General features: G+C 34.4%; 1 protein-coding gene and 1 long non-coding RNA gene across 3 annotated transcripts; both read left to right on the top strand.

Annotated features, from left to right (window-relative positions):
* Positions 1-3,906: 3,906 nt before the first annotated feature.
* Positions 3,907-13,635, top strand: LOC133789426 (ATPase GET3B-like). 2 transcript variants are annotated; one of them, XM_062227270.1, is made up of 4 exons: positions 3,907-4,385; positions 4,857-4,931; positions 5,013-5,111; positions 13,554-13,635. In XM_062227270.1, exons 1-4 carry the CDS (start codon positions 4,341-4,343, stop codon positions 13,575-13,577), a joined length of 243 nt encoding a protein of 80 aa, XP_062083254.1. In that variant the 5' UTR covers positions 3,907-4,340; the 3' UTR covers positions 13,578-13,635. The 2 variants fall into 2 exon arrangements, with proteins under 2 accessions (XP_062083254.1, XP_062083253.1); XM_062227269.1 differs by lacking the exon at positions 13,554-13,635 and adding an exon at positions 5,300-5,387.
* Positions 13,636-14,136: 501 nt separating this feature from the next.
* On the top strand, positions 14,137-14,945 carry LOC133789427 (uncharacterized). The gene is made up of 4 exons (XR_009873553.1): positions 14,137-14,196; positions 14,285-14,418; positions 14,503-14,685; positions 14,772-14,945. It is a non-coding gene; the product is annotated as an uncharacterized LOC133789427 (long non-coding RNA).
* The last annotated feature ends 4,741 nt before the right edge of the window (positions 14,946-19,686 follow it).

The raw sequence follows: 19,686 nt of genomic DNA on the forward strand, positions 1-19,686 counted from the left end.
CAGTAATAATGTATCCTTCTGCAATAGAACCTTCAGGTCGAGCTTTGTTTTTCACATATTTTTTCAAATGACCTAATTCCCTTAAATTAATTATGTTTTCAATATATAGTAATAAAGAAATGTATTCAATGATTATTTAATTTTTTAAACTTAAGTTATAGATTTTGTTACCTTTCGATTGAATACATCCATCGCATTTTACTGGACCACCTAACTTAGCTTCTAATGGCAAGTGAACCATAAGATGATTCATCACATCAAAGAAGGTAGGAGGAAAGATACTTTCTAATTTACACAGCGTGAGTACAACGCCCTTTTCCAATTCATCCAAGTCTTTCACATATAATGTCCTCACACATAGCTTTTTGAAGAATAACGATAACTCAGCAATAGCATCCATACATTCTTTTTCAAATATGGCCTTAAACCAATAGGTAACAACCTCTGTAATAAAATATGACAATTATGACTTTTCAACCCAAATAACTTTCCATCTTTCATGTTAACATTCCGAGAAATATTTGCAGCATATCCATCAGGAAATTTTACGGACTTTATGAACGTACAAAATTCTTGTCGTTCCTTCGCTGATAATGTATAACATGCTACTAGTTTGAACCATTTGTTCCACTTCTTTTTCATGTGTAGCTGCTTACGAATATTTAAATCTTGTAAATCAAGTCTTTCCTTTTCAGTATCTTTAGACTTCCCATCAATACTAAATATTGTACCAACTACACTATCACATATATTTTTCTCAATATGCATCACATCCAAATTATGTCTTAGTTTTAATTTAGGCCAATATTCTAACTCCCAAAAAATACTTTTTCGCCTCCAGTTCGTGTTATTTTCATAACATGCATCCTTCATTTGTTGCTTATCATCCTTAATGATCTTATCATTTTTACCTGCCCTACATTTCCATACACCTTTTTATTTATCTAAGATTTCATCTCCTGTTAAAATTCTTGGAGGTGAACGTCGTTCGATTGTACCATCATACTCCATATCATTGCGCCATTGGTGGTTCGGAAACAAATATCGACGATGACCCATGAAACATGTTTTTCCTCTTATTCGAAATGAAGATGTGTCATCTTCACAAACAGGACAAGCTTTATAACCTTGAGTGCTATACCCAGATACAATACCATATGCTGGAAAATCATGGATCGTCCACAATTGTAAAATATTCTTTATCAATAATATCAAAAGTACGTATACCATTTTCCCATAGTTCTTTCAGCTCATCGATCAGAGGTTGTAAATAGACATCTATGTCTTTTCCTGGAGCACGACGTCCCGGAATCAATAATGCCATCATTAAGAATTCTCGTTTCATGCATCTCCATGGCGGCATGTTATATGGCATTAGTAACACTGGCCACATACTGTACGAGTTTGATAAATCACCGAATGGATTGAACCCATCTATTGCAAATCCAAGCCTTTTATTTCTAGATTCTTTTGCAAAATCTGGATATTGTCTATCAAAATCCTTCCAAACCTCTGCATCTGCCGGGTGTCTAAGTACACCTTCTGTATCAACACGTTCTTCCTTATGCCACCTCATATCAGATGATGTATGGCGTGACATAAAAAGTCTCTATAGTCGTGGAGTTATAGGAAAATATTGCATCTTTTTGTGTGGGATTTTCTTGCCTTTAGTTCCTTGGAATTTGTATCGTTCATGACCACATATAGGACATTTTTCAGTATTTTTATTCTCTTTCCAAAATAAAGCACAATCATACTCACATACATGAATAGTTTCGTACCCTAAACCAAGATCACACAACATTTTCTTAGTGTCATAATAAGATCGTGGAATTTTATTGTCTTTGGGAAATGCTTTCGAAAGTAAGTCGAGCAACAAATCAAATGATTTGTTACTCCAACCACACATCACTTTAATGTGCATTAGATTAACAATAAATGTTAAGATTGAGAACATTGTACATCCAAAGTATAACTCATTTTCTACTTCTGCAATAAGTCAGGCAATGTATTCCTTTCATCATTGTGCTCATTTGAATCTCCAAGGTTCACAAAATCACTCTTCCTATGATATTGACTAGCTAAATCTTCTAATGCTGGTCTCATATCGTCATTGTCTTCATCATCATCACTGTCATATGGTATGTCTTCTTCACTGTTTGATTCTACTTCTTCTTGATCTTCGTTTACTTCTGTGATATCTTCCCCGTGAAACTCCCACATAAGATATTTGGTATAAAATCATTTTACAATATATGACGCTCAATTGTCTCTAAGTCATGACAATATAAGTTCATACATGAAACACATGGACATCAAATCTTATTTTCACCATTTAAATGCAAAGTTGATAACTTAATAAAACTCTTAAATCCATCAAAATACTCCACTAATAATATATTCTTTTGGAAAATCCAACTTTTATCCATCATTTCTCTATTATCTTTCAAACAAGTAGACGATGGATTATACTACATTGAGAAAAATAAAATACTTAATTAGCCCGTGAATTGTAGTTATAGGGTATGATAGAGTTATGGTACAAAAAACATGTATTCGATGCACGTATAGGTTAGGATATTAGTATAAGTGTTTCTTATCCTACTCTATTACATGCATTTTTTTTTTATATAAATGTGTTTAATTTAAGTGCCAAATAGACACATATGTGTAAGTTTTTAATTGGTACATGCCATTATTTTTTATTTTTTTATTTAAAAAATTCATTCAAATATTAAAAATTTATTTAAAATCTAATAAAAAAATTAAAAATCATTTAACAAAAATTTTAAAATTTTCTTTTTTAAGGAATAAATACTAAAATTATTATTCATGAAACAAATTTGATTACTAAAGTAAAATAAAAATAAAAAAACCAAAAAAACTTTAGAAAATCCTACTATAAATTCAAATTTAAAATAATTAAATATATAGAATTATAAGGTTCAATGATACTAAAACCAAAATAATAAGCTTAAACCCATTAACGGAATTTTATTCTAATCAGACACTAATGAGCTTAATCCTCTCAACTGCCTATAAATAAGGTTAGAGTATCACTTGTTTAGTGCATGCAAAAATGCGACCTAATAAATCTCTAAAGAACTTAATTTTTGCAAGTTCTTATTTCTCAATACAATTAACTTGTGCACTAGGACTAATTAATAACCTAAATCCCGTACGTGTTTGATTTTTTTTTTATGCTTTATTGGTTTATTTGTAATTGACAAAAAAATCAGTCAATAAGTATTAAATCTATCTCAATTCCAGAATGAGTGACTACTATCTCAGTTTTTGGATGCATGAGTGGTTTCAACGAAAAAAAATCTTGAATACTTAAAATAATAAAAAAATATTGGGTAATTTCATTGCAATTTTTTTTTACAAACACTAGAAGATTTCTTAAATTCCAACTTTAATTAAAAACAATTTCAAAAAGAAAGGAAAAATTAATAGAATGTCTCACAATAGTAAAGTTGATAAAGTTTGTACACAATATAAAATACTTTTTTAGAAAAATTAATAATAAAGAAGCTCATTCCACTATCGAAAAAATGTACCACCACATAATTAACTTTGAAATTTTATGAATTCAAATGGGGTATTTCTATCAATGGAATATAAAGTGTGTTATGTTATCTAGGCAAATAAGTAATTTTATTAAATTAATATTAAATTAGTAAGTGGTCATTTTCCTTTCTCTAAGTATTTTATTTTTCGTTTTAATTTTATTTCTAAATTAAAATAAAGGGCTTCAGCCAATACACCTCATCCGAAAAGCCCATTTCATTTTCTTCTTCATATCCCTAGCTCTATCTCACTCACAAATCCCTAGCTCCATCTCACTCTAATCTCTCTAACTCTCAGTTGAAATCAAACCCTAGAACCCATTATTCTTCCCCTCTCTCTCTCTCGTATTCCTGTCTCCCTCTCACTCTAGCTCTCTTTGTCTCTGATTCTAAGTTTCTTTCTTCTCCGTAATCCCTCTCTCTCTCACCTTCTTTCTTCTCCGTAATCCCTCTCTCTCTCACCCTTTCGCACAGCTTCCATACCCAATAAAGCTAAAAAGAAAAGCCCCATTTCATTTTCTTCTTCATATTCCCCTATACACTCTCAAATCCCTAGCTCTCTCTCACTCTAATCTCTCTATCTCTCAGTTGAAATCAAACCCCAGACCCCATTATTCTTCCCCCCTCTCTCGTATTCCTGTCTCCCTCTCACTCTAGCTCTCTCTGTCTCTCTTATTCAAAGTTCACATACCAACTTCTAACCGAAGGAACTCAGAATCATCTAGCCGAAAGGTAGTGATTCCAAGAAAGGTGGTGGTGGAGGTTCGCAAGATGGGAAGATTGGGTCCAGCAATGTCCTCACGAACCAGTACACAGGTAAAGCTTGGTTTTTTTTTTCTTGTTCTGTTCTTGGGTAGGCTTGAATTTGGTTTTAATTTTTTTTTTCTGATCTATTCTAATCATAGAGAACTAAGAAAGCCATAGAAGTGTCTCTACATAGCTAGCTTAGATACTGCGCCTACTGTGAGTATTTTATCACGAACTGTCTTTGTTGCTTGAACTTTCATCTTCTTAATTTGATGGCTTGTTTTAAATAGGGTCACACGTTGCGACTTCTGCCCTTGCCAGATTTCTTAGATCGATCAATAGGCAAGCTATTGAGGGTTTGAATGTCCACTTCTCTCTGCCTCTCTTGTTTATTTTTCTTCATGATATTATATATTTCCCCCTTTTCTCATTGTCTTTTGCTCTGGACCTTTTACAAAGGTTCTTTTGTTTTACCAATGCAAAAGAACATCTTGAAATTTCACTAACTTTAATCCTTTATTTTCATATGGTCTATTACAGCTTAAACAAAAGATTGCTTCAGCCACCTCAGCCATCAAATCTGTTTTCGGCCAAGAACAGCCCAAGCAGGATGCGGTAAGCCGGTTGTCGTTCTAGCTGCCGTTATGTTTTCTTTTACACGAGTTTATCGACTATCTGAGGTTATCTATGATGCAGACTGACAAACTGGAGCGACTAAGGGAGAGGATGATCAAAGTGCGGGAGCTTTTTCAGGACACTGATTCAACAGAATTTGTTATTGTAACAATTCCCACGGTAAAATCTTTAGACATTTGACTTGGGAAATGGTATATTTTGCTTGCTTGCTGGTATATATCATCTATTTCTGAAGTATACACTGAAACTAATGAACATGATTCATCATCGACAAATGCATAACTTTATCTCTTAAAATCAATTACCTGATAAAGTTTCTAAATTCTTTTCCTACCCTCCTTCTGTAGGATCACCAGAAAAATCCATGCTTAAAAAGCTTGCTAAGAGCAAGTCTTGAGAGTTTTGAATTCAAATGATATTTTGTCTGCATTTTAACCACAGGTGATGGCAGTCAATGAATTATCTAGCACTAGTGCTAGTCAATACTTGGGTATGAATTTGGTTTTTTTTTCTTGTATTTGTTCTTGGGTAGGCTTGAATTTGGTTTTAATTTTTTTTTTCTAATCTGTTCTAATCATAGAGAACTAAGTCAATACTTGGGTATGAATTTGGTTTTTTTTTCTTGTTCTGTTCTTGGGTAGGCTTGGATTTGGTTCTAATTTTTTTTTTCTGATCTGTTCTAATCATAGAGAATTAAGAAACCCATAGAAGTGTCTCTATATTGCAGTAATAATTGACATTTTATTATATATATATTTATAAACATATAAGCTCTGCACGGACAGATTTAAGAACTAGTTACTTGTTCTTTGTATTTTTTTTCTTTGATTATAGATTTCCATCAAAGAGTGTTTGATTTGTGTGATCAAAATGTCAGAAAACACCTAATGAATTTCATGAAAGTATAACAACATTCATAAGAAAAAAGAGATGTATATGTCTATGATCAATGTTTTTATTTCCAAGTTAATTTCAATGCATATTGTTTTAGTGAAATATGGTAGAGAGAATAAAAACCTGTTTGTCAGTACCTTCTCCTTACACCCAGTTGAAGCACCTACAGAAAAAAATTTCATTAAACAATCTAACCAATATAGCCATGATATTTAATCAGTATATGGCATACATACCTCAACAAAATGTCGATGAACTAGTGAAAAAAAAAAGAGATACTTACTATATATATTAATTTTCTTAGATAGTATCCTCCTTGAAAAACTAAAATTTAAATTTCAAACTAGTTTTTTGTAAGTTTTTTAATTAATACTTTTATTTCCTATATTTGTGCTTGATTATACTTATATAGAGATATGTATATTTTATGAAATAAAAAATTTAAAATATTAAATTGTTTTTTATAATTAATTTTTATTATATTTCCCACTTTACACGGTTATGAAAAATTTAATCTAAATTTACATTTTATAATTACTGATTGTTGTTTCCTAAATATGTGGTTATAGTTAAGTAAGATATTTTTTAATTATTAAAAAACTGAATATGCATATATATAATAGGTTAGTTTTTTAAATTATGTCAAAGATATTTGTATTATTGACCCATACATAGGAATCATTTTTGAGACAGCCCATTCTCTTATATATTTTCAAATTTCAATTGAATATCATATAATAAATTTATTTATATATTTGTAAGTTTGTATATTGCGTTTAAGTTATTTCGATGCCTAGTCTATATCATTTGGCATTGAGGTCACATCCATTACACGATGGTTGAGGTGAGTCTTACTGCCATTGTTTTTTTCTTTTTGGTAAATCAGTAAGAATTCATTACTCCAACAAACATATACAAATTAAAGCACCTTAATCAAGGCCTTGAACCAACCTGTACAACAAACCCATTATAAACCCTCAAACCAATCTAAATCTTTGTGACTCACTTTCTTAGGCCTTCTATAATAGACTCTATTTTTTACATTATCTTGAACCAACTGTACAACTACATCAGTATGAAATTTTTTATTCAACCACAAAACCTCATTACGCCCTCTCCAAATCTGATAAGTCACGGATGCAACTGCAGCAGAGTACATGAGCTTCCTGAACTTACTAATTTTAGCTCTCTCAATCCAACGCAATACATCCACCAGAGAAGATGCATTTGCATTCCAGCCCAGCCAATGTTGAACCTGCCTAAGACAAATCATACTTATGTTACAACCAAAAGACAAATGGACAGCAGTTTCAGTATGACTATTACAGAGCAAGCAATTTGAGTTACTAATAATATTGAATCTCTGAAGCCTCTCTTTAGTCTTTAACCGATTCTGAACAGCAAGCCAAAGAATAAAGCTATGCTTGGGGATATTTAATCTCCCCCACACCTCCTTGCACCAATGAACATGCTCAGTTATAGGATAAAGTAATTGATAAACCTTTCTAATTTGGTACCCAGTAGTGCTTATCTGCTGTAAAGATCTCAAATTTTTAAACTGATCTTTGACTTTAACAATTTTTTTCCAATACCAACTACTCTGAACAGGGGCAACATAATCCCACCAATCCTTGTCTCTGATATAAACATCATGCACCCACTTAACCCATAAGTTGTCTTTCTTTTCTGCAACAGCCCAAATATACTTGCCAATAGTAGCAATATTCCAGACATAACAATCCTTGAAACCAAGCCCTCTTGCTTTTTTTTGGTTTGCAAACATGGTCCTAGGCAATGCTACCAGAACCCATAGAAATAACTTAACCTTTCCAGAGAAAAGCTCTGCAAATGGCTGAGATTTTAGCCAAGACTTTCTTAGGGAAAATCATAAGCTGATTCCAGTAAGAGTGAATCGACAGCAGAACAGAATTGATTAAGGTCACACACCCAGCAAATGAAATATTTCTAGAACTCCAGCACCTAATTCGAGCAGTCATTTTATCTATTAAAATATCACATTCCTTCACTAATATTCGCTTGGAACATATGGGCATTCCCAGATATTTAAAAAGCAAGAAACTCCTACAGAACCCCGAAGCATCCAAGACTTGCTGAATCTCATAGTCATTCATACCACAACAGTAGATGGCAGACTTTGAATCATTCGGAATGAGACCAGAAGAATAAAAAAACAGCTTAAGACCTTGTAACATATAATAGATGGATTTGTACTCACCTCAACAGAAGAGCAGAACATCATCCGCAAAAATAAGGTGATTAAGCTGAAGTCTCTCACAATGCTCATGAAACTTGAAGTCATCTTTCTGACCAATCATTTGCATGATCCTAGTTAAATATTCCATGCTCGGAACAAAAAGGAGCGGAGACATAGGATCTCCCTACCTTAACCCTCGTTTAGACTCAAAAAAACCATGCAAAGATCCATTAAACATGAGAGAGAATCTAGGAGTTCTCACACACTGCATTACAAGATAAATGAACTTGGAAGGGAAATTAAAGGCTTCAAGCATTTCTTCAATAAAATCCCATTCAAGAGTATCATATGCTTTCCGCAAATCCAATTTGATGAGACATTTAGCTTTACCAGATTTCCTCCCATAATGCCGAACAAGATCCTAGTAAATCATGATATTGTGAGCAATAGATCTCCCATTAACAAACCCTCCTTGATTTTGAGCAATTATCTCAGATAAGATAGACCGTAATCTAGTGCAAATAAGCTTAATGGCAGTCTTGTAAAGCACATTACAACAAGCAATTGGACGATAGTCAATGACACTAGTAGGGCACTTGCATTTCGGAATAAGGGTTAAATCAGTGGCATTAATCTCTTTCAAAATCTGACCCGAATGCAAAAAAGATAGAATTGCATCACTCACTTAATTCCCAACAATATCCCAATGATCTTGAAAAAAAATAGTTGTTGAACCCATCAGGACCAAGCGCTTTGTTGCCAGGAATATCAAAAAGAGCACACTTAATATCCTCTCTAGTGAAAGGTATCAACAATAGCTCAGATTTCTCTCTAGAAAGAATGGGACCTTGAGTAACTAATCTTGTAATGACCCTCTTCCTATCTGTCATGCAGCTACCCAACAACTTCTTATAATAACTGATAAAAACATCTGCTACCATTTCTGGCTGATCAATCCACTCACTAGAATCAGTTGTGATGGAATAAATTCTATTTTGACTTCTTCTATCTCGAATGCTAGCATGAAAAAATGCTTTATTTTCATCCCCTTCTTTAAGCCAGTGAACTTTAGCTTTTTGATGCAAAAAGGAGCAGTAAGACTTGTGGACTTCAGCATACTTTTCTCTGGCATCCCCTTCCAACTTAATCACATCAGCATTAAGAGGATCTCTCAATAATCGCTCCTGGTAGTCTGTTAAAACTCTAGAGGCATTCAGATCAGCTGCATGAATATCATTAAAACCACCCTTATTAATCTCTTTCAAAAGGCCCTTAAGTCTTCGAAGTTTCTGAACAACTATGTACATCTTAGTTCCACTAATAAGCCTACTCCAATCCATACAAATCTGATCATGAAAATTTGGATAAAAATTCCACATTCAAAAATATTTGAATGGTTTTTTGCCACTAGTATAATCAAGATAAACCGAGAGTAAGGCAGGGGAATGATCAAATAACCCCGCATTAAGAAAACTCACTTCAGCAGTTGTAAAATGATTTAGCCAAGATTGATTAGGCATGACTCTATCAATTTTGGAATAAATCCTATCATCTCTGTGCTGCTTATTAGTCCAAGTATAATAATTTCCTCTAAATTTGACATCCTCCAATTGACAAGTTGCAATACATTGCTGAAACATCTGAGATTTACTGTGCTTAACCTGCTTGCCAATTTTATCTTCCTTTGCCAAAATATCATTAAAATCACCCAAAACTAACCAAGGCTGAACTACCATTAACTCATGTAAATCCCTCCATAAACTGGTTCTACCATTTTCATCATTAAAATCATAAACAAATGTAGTATAAAACTGCTCCTTATTATTAACAGCACAGGCAAACAAGTGAATCAATTGATTAGTGCACTTAAGGATATTCACCTTGAACATCAAAGGATTCCAACTTATCACAATGCGCCCTCCCTCACGCCACGTATTGTTCGATGTAAAACACCAACCAGAGAACATACTATTATATAAGACTCCCAACCTATGAGTCTTAACCCGAGTTTCAAGGAGACCAATTAAACCAACCTTCTGAGTTGAGATCAAATTCTTAACCTCATGCTTTTTATTTTGGCTATTGATCCCCTTGACATTCCAACTCAAAATTTTATCCATTAGGATTAGGAGGCTCTCCCTTTCCCCCTGTATTATCTTGTTCAGGTGCATCCTTCAAAGTCTCCTCTGTTTAAGCTCATAAAGGTTGAAAAGTATTAGCAATAACAGTGCTCCCAAGGCTACCTTTTCCTTTTTCTTTCGGTTTCCACCCTTTGGTAACTGTCAAAAAACCTTCTCCATCAGGACCTTGTTTCTGTTTGGATCCCAAATCTTGACTTGAATCAACTACTTTAACCACCCATTCCTTCCTCTGAGAACTTTGCTTTTTACATTCTTTTGACAGATGCCCCAAGCCCTTACAAGTTCCACAAAACACTGGCTTCCACTCATAAGAGACAACAACTGATATCTCCTGATCCAACTCATTCACAAAGGAGATAACATCAGGAAATTCTTGTGCCAAAGAGAGTTCAACTAGAACACGAGGGAAGTTCAATTTCTCTCTATATTTTGTCACTTGATCAACCATTAATGGCTTCCCCACCTATCCAATGATCTTGAATAGAGATCTTTCCCCCCCAGTATTTGAGCTCCAAATTATCCAAATGAGTCCAAGTTGGAACCACCCTAACATCCTCCTTCTTGAAATCAGTCATTGCATCCCACGACTTCAAAATAAGGGGTTTCCTATCAAAGAAAACATATCCTCCATTCAACACTGCATCTCTATCTTCAACATATTGAAATCGTATAATAAAGACTCCATGAGAAATGGTTCCAATTTTATCAATTCCCTTTGATTTCCAAATACGACGAGCAAAACCATCCATCACTGAAATTGGAGGATTTGCTCCCAACACATAGCATACAATAGAGGAATTCCAAAAAGAAACCTCATCCTCAATATCCTCCATACTGATTCTAACTCCCTTCCTAATTTGCTCACCCTCAGATCCAGAGTTATCAAATTTAATATTCAGATTTTGAGAAATATTTCCAGAACATAAGATTGGCGGGGAAGGTATCATACCTCTAGCTATCTCCTTAGAACATTTCTGAGTAGCCATGAGAAAGTTCGAAATATCCTTCCCGATTTCTTCTTGTTGTTGCAAAATCCTCAAGGAAGATTTAGGGGAATAACCTGCAGAACAACCCTCCATAGCTTCTTCTTCTCCATCGTCTAATCCAATTACTGAATCGTGAATAAAAACAGATTCCGAAGGAACCTTGATTTCTTCTGGAACATCTAGATGCGCAATTCTAAGAACAGCAGCCATCAACTTTGTCTTCTGGACATCCACCGTAGACGTAGGACCTCTTTTCTTATGTTTCTTCGCAGATATTCGAGTCTTCCCCTGCGCCTGAACCCTCGTCTTTGCCATGGCACCAGCAACATGCCGAGAGAGAATTTCCCGCGCAGAAGAATTTCCAACTATGCTCATCAAGATTTCTTACTGCCATTGTTTTTAAAATAATCCTTTACTTGATGAGAACTTTGGCTTTTTTTAATGATGCTATTTGCTAAAAAATCTAGGATAATATTTATCTATGATTTGTTGAATAAAAAAACTGAGTATTTTCCAAAATTTGTTATGGTTTTATTGGGTGATATTTGACTTGTTAATGACCATGACTTGGCGAAAGCTCATCAACAATTCCACTGGGTTTGTTCAAAGTGAACTTGATGAAAGAAGTGTTCTTAAGCTTCCTTTCAAGTAAATTTATTATGAATGTGTTTGATATCCTTTTGTAAGTTATTCATTTATTTTAGTATTGATTTAATACATATCGTAAGTTGCTATTCTGTTGCTTTTCTTTTAGCTATTGGAGCAAGTGAGTGAGTTTAACACTCCTACTCTTCTTGTACTACTTCAGTCTATATGTTATCCAATGCTTTTATTCTCTATAGAAACTTTAATTTATATCTCATAGTTCTAGTGATTTATATCACCAATTTGTTTCAACGTTGGATTTGAACATTTTTTTGTGTGTATTTCTAAGACTGGCATTTTCGATCAAAATGTAGAAAATTTGATTTTTTTTATCCATTTCTTGATTTGATTTAAGAAGTCTATCATTGAATCTTAGAATTAAAAGTTACATGTGACGGACAGAGATCATAACTATGGAGAGAGTTTTAAATTTAACAGAGTAGCTATCCATTCTTTTATTTATAGTCTTATTGAGTGATGGCTGTCATTGTGAATATCTAAACTTCCCTTAGGTCAGTATTTGATTACTTGTATAGCATTATATAATTTATTGGGTTTTGCTAACATCTAAAGTAGTTGTTCAACAATTAGCTCAGATTTATAATGAGCAGCTATGTTTCGGCTATAATTCCCTTATGTGTGCATGTGAATATTGCTTTCCTAAACACATTGACAATGTCATGCATGAGATTTTCTAGTTTAATATTAAAACACTTAAGGATTTGTGCATATTCATTCGCATTTTCTGATGCCATGTAAAATTTGATTATATATTTATTGAATGAATATTCTTATAATAATTTTATATTTTTGAATTAATTTATACTTTATTTTTTCTTATAACTTTGAATTAATTTAAGATACAATATAATTTTTTTTAAATGGAAAGGATAATTATATTTGACATCATATATATTGAAATGTTGTTGAGTGGTTATTGCTGATTTTTTTGTCTTTTACTACGAGATTTCAAACTGTTTTGAACATTTTCTTTGTTGAAATGGCCTTTTAAGGGTATGATGTTACTATATATATTTGGTGATTATGGGACTGATTCTATTTCGCATACCAGTGATGTTCTTTCTTTGGGAAGTTGGCTATATAATATACATCTTCATCCATTTTCTTTTAGAATATGGAATTGAATGCTAGTTTTTCACCCTATTATCTTTTCTTATCATTTTATAACATTTAAGGTGTATAATATTGTTAAAATTATCACTACATTAATAATTTTTAGAAACTAGATTCCTCTTAGTTTTTTGAGTATGTAAGTGTATGTAAGTCCTTCACAATTAATAGTTATCTCACTTGCTCTCCTACTAATTGTTTTTGACAGACTTTCCCACTACACTTTGACATGATGTTATTCATGTTCAAAATATTTAATTTAATTTTGTTTAAATATACTTTTATTACTCCATGTTACATAGTTTTGTTACATTAATGCCTTATTTCTAGAAATGCTTCTGCAACTAACAAAGGCAACAAGTATGAATATCAGCTTGCCCAATTGGTATTATGCAATTTGTTGAGACATGAGTTACAGCCCAATTGGAATTCTGTATTTTCTTTGTGATACACTTTTCTCAGGAGGCTTTCTCAAATATTTTAAACATTTACCAAAACTTGATATACATATGAAAGTGCCCTATGATTAATTTTTACTTTATAATTGCCTGTGGTTTATGTATTTATCCTCTGCCTATGTTTCTAATAGGTTAAGCCCATCCCAATTTCTTAAGTTCAATGTTGACACCTCCAAGAAAATGGAAAGGAGACGATAAGCACCTGTTAAACTTTGTGGTACATTAACTACTACTTTTACTTGTTTACATGTGAAATTCTCTTCTTGGTATTCTTTAATTTTTCATGTTCATATGTTTATCTCATGATCAAGTTAATTAGAAATTTGTTCTATTATGTGATATTCTTGAATTTACTTTTGGGTGTTCTGTTATGGTTTATGTGTACTTTGTTGAAACTTGGTCGAACAAAGTACTTGGAACTTTAAAGTGAGCTACCATTCAGTTTATATTTGACTTTACTATGAAATTCTTTATAATGTGTTGTAGGAATTTATAAAATAATGCAAATTACATTCCTTGGTTGAAGATGATGCTGCATAATATGAAATGTTAATTTTTAATACGTAATGCTTGTTTGTGGTTATTTGATCTATGTGGTGATGTTGTCTGAGTGAAGTTTGTGGATAAGACTCCAGTGTTTGATGATGTAATGAACTTTTCTTGGCTGCAGGTTAAGAAGCATATTAAGAAAGGCCAAGGTCATGAAGGTGGGATCTTTACAATTAAAGCCCCTCTTCATGTTTCAAATGTTCAAGTTATTGATCCAGTCACAGGGTATGTGACTGCCTTCAATTCTGTTTGAAGAATCCTTCAGTTTTTTCTCTTCCATGTTTGTAAGTGGAGATTAGTGGTTTCTTTGTAGGAAGCCTTGTAAAATTGGGATTAAGTATCTTGAAGATGGAACCAAAGTAAGAGTATCCAGAGGCCGTGCATCAGGATCCATTACTCCTCGTCCTGAGATATTGAAGATAAGGACTACGCCAAGGCCTACAGTTGGTACTTACTCAAATCTTTGACGCTCTTCCTTTTCTTTTTCCCTGTAGTAAAATATGACTCTCTTGATATTTTCCATGTCATGAGGCATTTGAGCATGGATTCACTTCCTCAATTTTGCATGGAGGGCTTTCTCCTGATTTGAACAACTTGAACCAGATAAGAATGATACAAAGGCCTACTGATGTACCAGAACATGGCTTGTTGTGTGATCCTCTATGGTCTGATCCTAGCAAAGACATTCAAGGTCTGATCTGCAGAGCTCATCAGGTTTGGGATCTTCTTAAGCTCAAAAACTAGTGATGATGTTATGTTATGACAGCCCTTTAGAGCCTAAATATATGGTGATTTTGCAGGTTGTGGAAGATGGATATGAGTTCTTTGCTAACCGAAAACGTGTGACGCTATTCTCAGCACCTAACTACTATAGCGAGTTTGAAAACAACTTATGGAACATGATTAAAGTACATTATATGTTCTGTATATCATACAATATTTGGAGCATATATGTTTTTTGGTAGATCTTTTGCTGAAGCGAAAATGACACTGTAAGCTTTTATGCTTTGTTTTGATTTATGTCTTCATTTTATTGAATAGGTTTTTCCATTTTTAGCAACAATCTATACAGCTACTACGTAATCTTATATATCTCATATCTCTAGCATTGTTATTATATATATATTTTGTGTAATTTTATACTAAGCCTACCAGAGTTTGTACTATTGATAAATAATTTGGTTTTGTTACTTTAGTTGAAAACATTAATTGTTCTCTTTTCTTTTTATTTTCATTTTCATTTTCTGTTTTTTTTTAGTTTTCTGATCAATCATGCTCTTTTGATCATTGCTGATGATCTTCTATAATTTTGAGGTTAAGTGATTATTTAATTGTTATCCTAATAGTTACATATGAACTTAATGTTGGTGCCATGATGAGTGTTGATGAGAGCTTAATGTGTTCTTTCTTGATTTTAAAACCAGCTGATAAGAAGCCAAAGTTTGGATTTGGCAGTGCTGCAGCTACTACTAGGCCAGGTCCTCCTAATAAAGTGAAGGAACTAACAATTGTCTTTACAGAGAGCTTTTTGTCTAATGATGATATTAAATGTACTTTGTTACATTGTATGTCACTCTGATAGAAATTGATCATTTACAGAGAGCATTTTGTCTAATGATGATATTAAATGTACTTTGTTACATTGTATGTTACTCTGATAGAAATTGATCATAATGCACAGTTACATTGTATTTATTATTAGAAATGCTATAATAATAAATTAACAAAAAAAATTAAAATAATAATACATTAGATTAAAAAGCATAATTTAATTTATATTAATTTTGCTACCAAGTTTTAGTAGCAAAATTACTATATTTTTAAAGTATTTAGGCATTATTTGCTACTAAAATTTGGTAGTTAGATCATTTTTGTTGGATTTTAAAATTTTAATGTCATTTTTTTTGCTACCAATTTAAAAGAAATTTGCAACTAAATTGTAGTAGCAAAAAAATTTTAGTAGTCACAAAAAGTAATTATTTTGCTACTAGATTTAACATTGTTTGCTACTAAAAATTTAGTAGCAAATTAAAACTATTAGCTACAAAAAAATTTGGTAGCAAAATACTTTTAGCGACGGGGTTTTAGCTACGAGGTCGCTACTAAAAAATTTGGTAGCTAAAATTGTATGAGCTACCAAATATAAATCATTTGCTACCAATTTTTTAGTAGCTAAAAATCTTTTTTCTTGTGGTGACAAAGCAATTAAACATATATTAACCATTTTGATAGTATGATGGAAAATATACAAAACCGACCCCAAAATGATTTTAATTTTTTTTAAAATATTCTGTTTGTAAAATATTTTCGGGTTTCCTTCTTCCCTCTTCTTCTTCTTATTTTCTCTTTCACACAACACTCTGTTTCTTCTTCTTCTTCTCAAGTTTTTCCACAATGGTTGACCACCACCAACCATTGCCAATGTCGACATATGCACGCGCCACACTCAAATGTATTTTCCAATTGCCGAAACCTAGCCTCCAAGCTCTTTCACCCTACTCACTATATGTCAGAGGAATCCCTTCAATGTACTATTCTCTCTTATTTGTGTAATATTACACGGTACAGGCTTTATACCCAAAAGGAGTAAAAAGTAATATATTGACAATTGTCCAATACACACCGAGTAAAGCCACAAAATAAGGAAAAGTAATAGTATATTTAATTATTATTTAACATCCCCCCTCAAACTCAGCGGGCAAGGAAGAATGGTGAGTGTGGTGCGGACCTCTTGAAAGCGAGAGGCAACCAGCAACTTAGTGAGGCATTCAACAACTTGATCTGCTGAAGGAGTATATGAGAGAGACAAGGTACGGCAGTTGACACGTTCACGAACAAAATGATAATCGATCTAAACATGTTTAGTGCGAGCATGAAGAACTGGGTTGGAAGCGAGATGATGAGTGCTTATATTATCACAGTGCATAGTGGGGGCTACTTGGAAGTGAAAACCAAGTACCCCAATAAGAGACTCAAGCCAAGATATTTCAAAAGCTCTGTTAGCAAGAGCACGATACTCAGATTCGGTACTGGAGCGAGAGACAACTTTTTGCTTGGAGGAAGACCACGAAATGAGGTTGAGACCAAAGAAAATACAATAAGCACTAGTACTTCGACGATCATCCAGACACGAAGCCCAATCATCATCAGTAAAGCAATGTAATTGAAAAGAGTTGTACGGTTGAATAAAGAGACCAAGATGAACAGTACCTAAAAGATAGCGTAAGACACGCTTAGCTGCCTGAAGATGAACGGAAGTAGGAGCATGCATAAATTGGCACAACTTGTTGACAGAAAATGAGATGTCAGGCTGAGTGAAGGTGTAATACTGAAGGGCACCCACCAAACATCGATACTCCGTAGCATCAGATAAAAGATCTCCATCATGAAGATAAAGTGGAACAAGAGCAAGGGGCGTAGTGACCGGTTTGGTGTAACGCCCTGGATAACCAAGACCGTTACACTGTGTGTTTAAAATAGTGCAAGACTTGCTAATCAAGTCATTCAGACAAAGTGTAAACTCTATACCATTATCTGAGTAGGAATAAAAAGATTTTGGTTACAAACAGGCTATTTTCATTAAAAATGACGATTTAATACATGGAGACTCGAAATAGGGTTTAGATGTCTTAATTACAACAAATTCTAGAAGTTACAAATAGTTCAAGCCACTCTAATGGCAAAATACACATTTTAGGTTTCCGTCCTATACAATGTGTTGACCGTGGCGGCCGAGCAGCTGACAATGTACACCTCGCCCCCAGAGCTCTCCAACTCATGGTTGATTCAGCCTACTCTTGCCTTTACCTGCACCACGTAGCACCCGTGAGCCAAGGCCCAGCAAGAAAGCATAATAACATAGCAAGATTAACATCAATAATCAAATATTCCACAGTGCATAATCAGAAATTCATCAGTTCATAACACCTATCCACGTAATGATAACATTTGTCATCCAGACAGTCAATCAACTATATTCATAGCACAATATCCACGTTCATAACTAATAGATTGTCATATCCATCAAATAACATTCAGGGTTGGCGCCCTTAGTCGCACCCTCTATTTAACACACTGTCCTCGGCTCAATAGGGCCGCCCCCAGTGTAATACTCACTGACTCCGGCCAGCTTAACCGAGCTCAGTGATAAATAAGCTGCCTCAGCTCCCAGTGGCTGAGCCGCGCCCCAGTGCGCAAATAATGATTCTGACACCCTTAGGCCGGTAATCGCATGTCCCATGGTGTAATAACACCATCTCATGACATGATATACAAATATTGGGAACTCTTAGTCCCATCGTGACCACATGGTTAATCACATTCACAAAACAATGCATACAAACATAGGGAACACTTAGTCCCAACCTATCCACATACTCAGGTGCAGCTTTCTTACCTGTATCCCGAGCTTCCGATGCCCCAAAGCCACGAGCACGGTCCTCTAACCCGAGCCTCACCAAAGACCTAGTCACAACACAAACGAAACATCCTTTATCATTAACCAATCCAAAACTACTTCCCGAAACCAATCCCACACTCTCGGAATGCTCCAAATCCCTAAAACAATGTACCGAAGACATCCCCCGAATCCCCGGAGCAAAGGCTCAAAATTGCAAAATATCACATTCTGAAAATGGCCTAGCGCCGTGGCGCTGCCCTATAGGGCCGCGGCGCCCAGCAAGACAGAGAGCTCGCCCCTTCCCTGAAACAGCCTTGCGCCGCGGCGCTCCTTCGCGAGCCCAGAATTCTGGGTTTTTCCCCTGCGTTTTCCCGAACCCAAAACACTCCAAATCACCCCAAACTTATACCTAAGCCTCAAAATCAATTCAGAACCCCAAATGAACCCCTTTAACAACCTATAAACATCACAATCAACCCCAATCACACAAACACACCCCAAAATCCTGTCTTGAGTTTCAAATTCCTAAAACTTTAACCATGGCTTCCAAAACTACAAATCATGCTTCAAAAGTCTTAAGCCACACCAATTACGAAATTAAACATGCTAAAGATTCTTACCTCAATCAAACTCAGCTTGAACTCCTCCCAATTCCCAGCTCCCAACCTCTTTGCTCTTGATTACCCTAATTGAGTTTCAAAGTAGAACCAGCCATATTCCCTTTAAGTTTTCTCACTTAATCTCTGAAAATTCAGACTTAAATTCAACTTAAACAGAGCACAATTCTTACCTTTGAGAAGTCCTAGCTTAAACCTGGTTTTGATTGCCTCAAACTCCCTTTGAGTCTCCTCCTAGGTCCCAAGTTCAGCCCCTTCTTCATTTCCCTTTTCTTTCTAGCCCTTTCTTTCAATTTCAGCATAAACCAAAATATCACAAAGTATAATACGTATTCCCTTTTCCTACAGCTGAAGTAATCCTAATCCTTACCTAATGACCATTTTACCCTTCCATCTAACTCCCATTCCAACTAAACCTCAAGGCCCTTCTTGTCATTCCCACCTCCTTACAATTCTACCACTTCTTTAATCAATCTTGTTACTCTCTATGGTTACTAGCAGTTATACAAGTTACCAAATTACCAGTTACCATTATCTCACAAGAGCTAACTTACAAAATCCCCAAAATACCCCAAGACTCCTCCCGAGCCGAGTATAGAATCCCCGTTGTGACTTTTGAGTTATCTAGCTCTCTAGGACCGTCTCGGCACGTGCATCGCATTGATATCACCACACCCACGTGGTATAAATCACATCACA

The sequence above is a fragment of the Humulus lupulus genome, chromosome 7, assembly GCF_963169125.1.
Source record: "Humulus lupulus chromosome 7, drHumLupu1.1, whole genome shotgun sequence".
NCBI classification, from domain to species: Eukaryota; Viridiplantae; Streptophyta; class Magnoliopsida; order Rosales; family Cannabaceae; genus Humulus; species Humulus lupulus.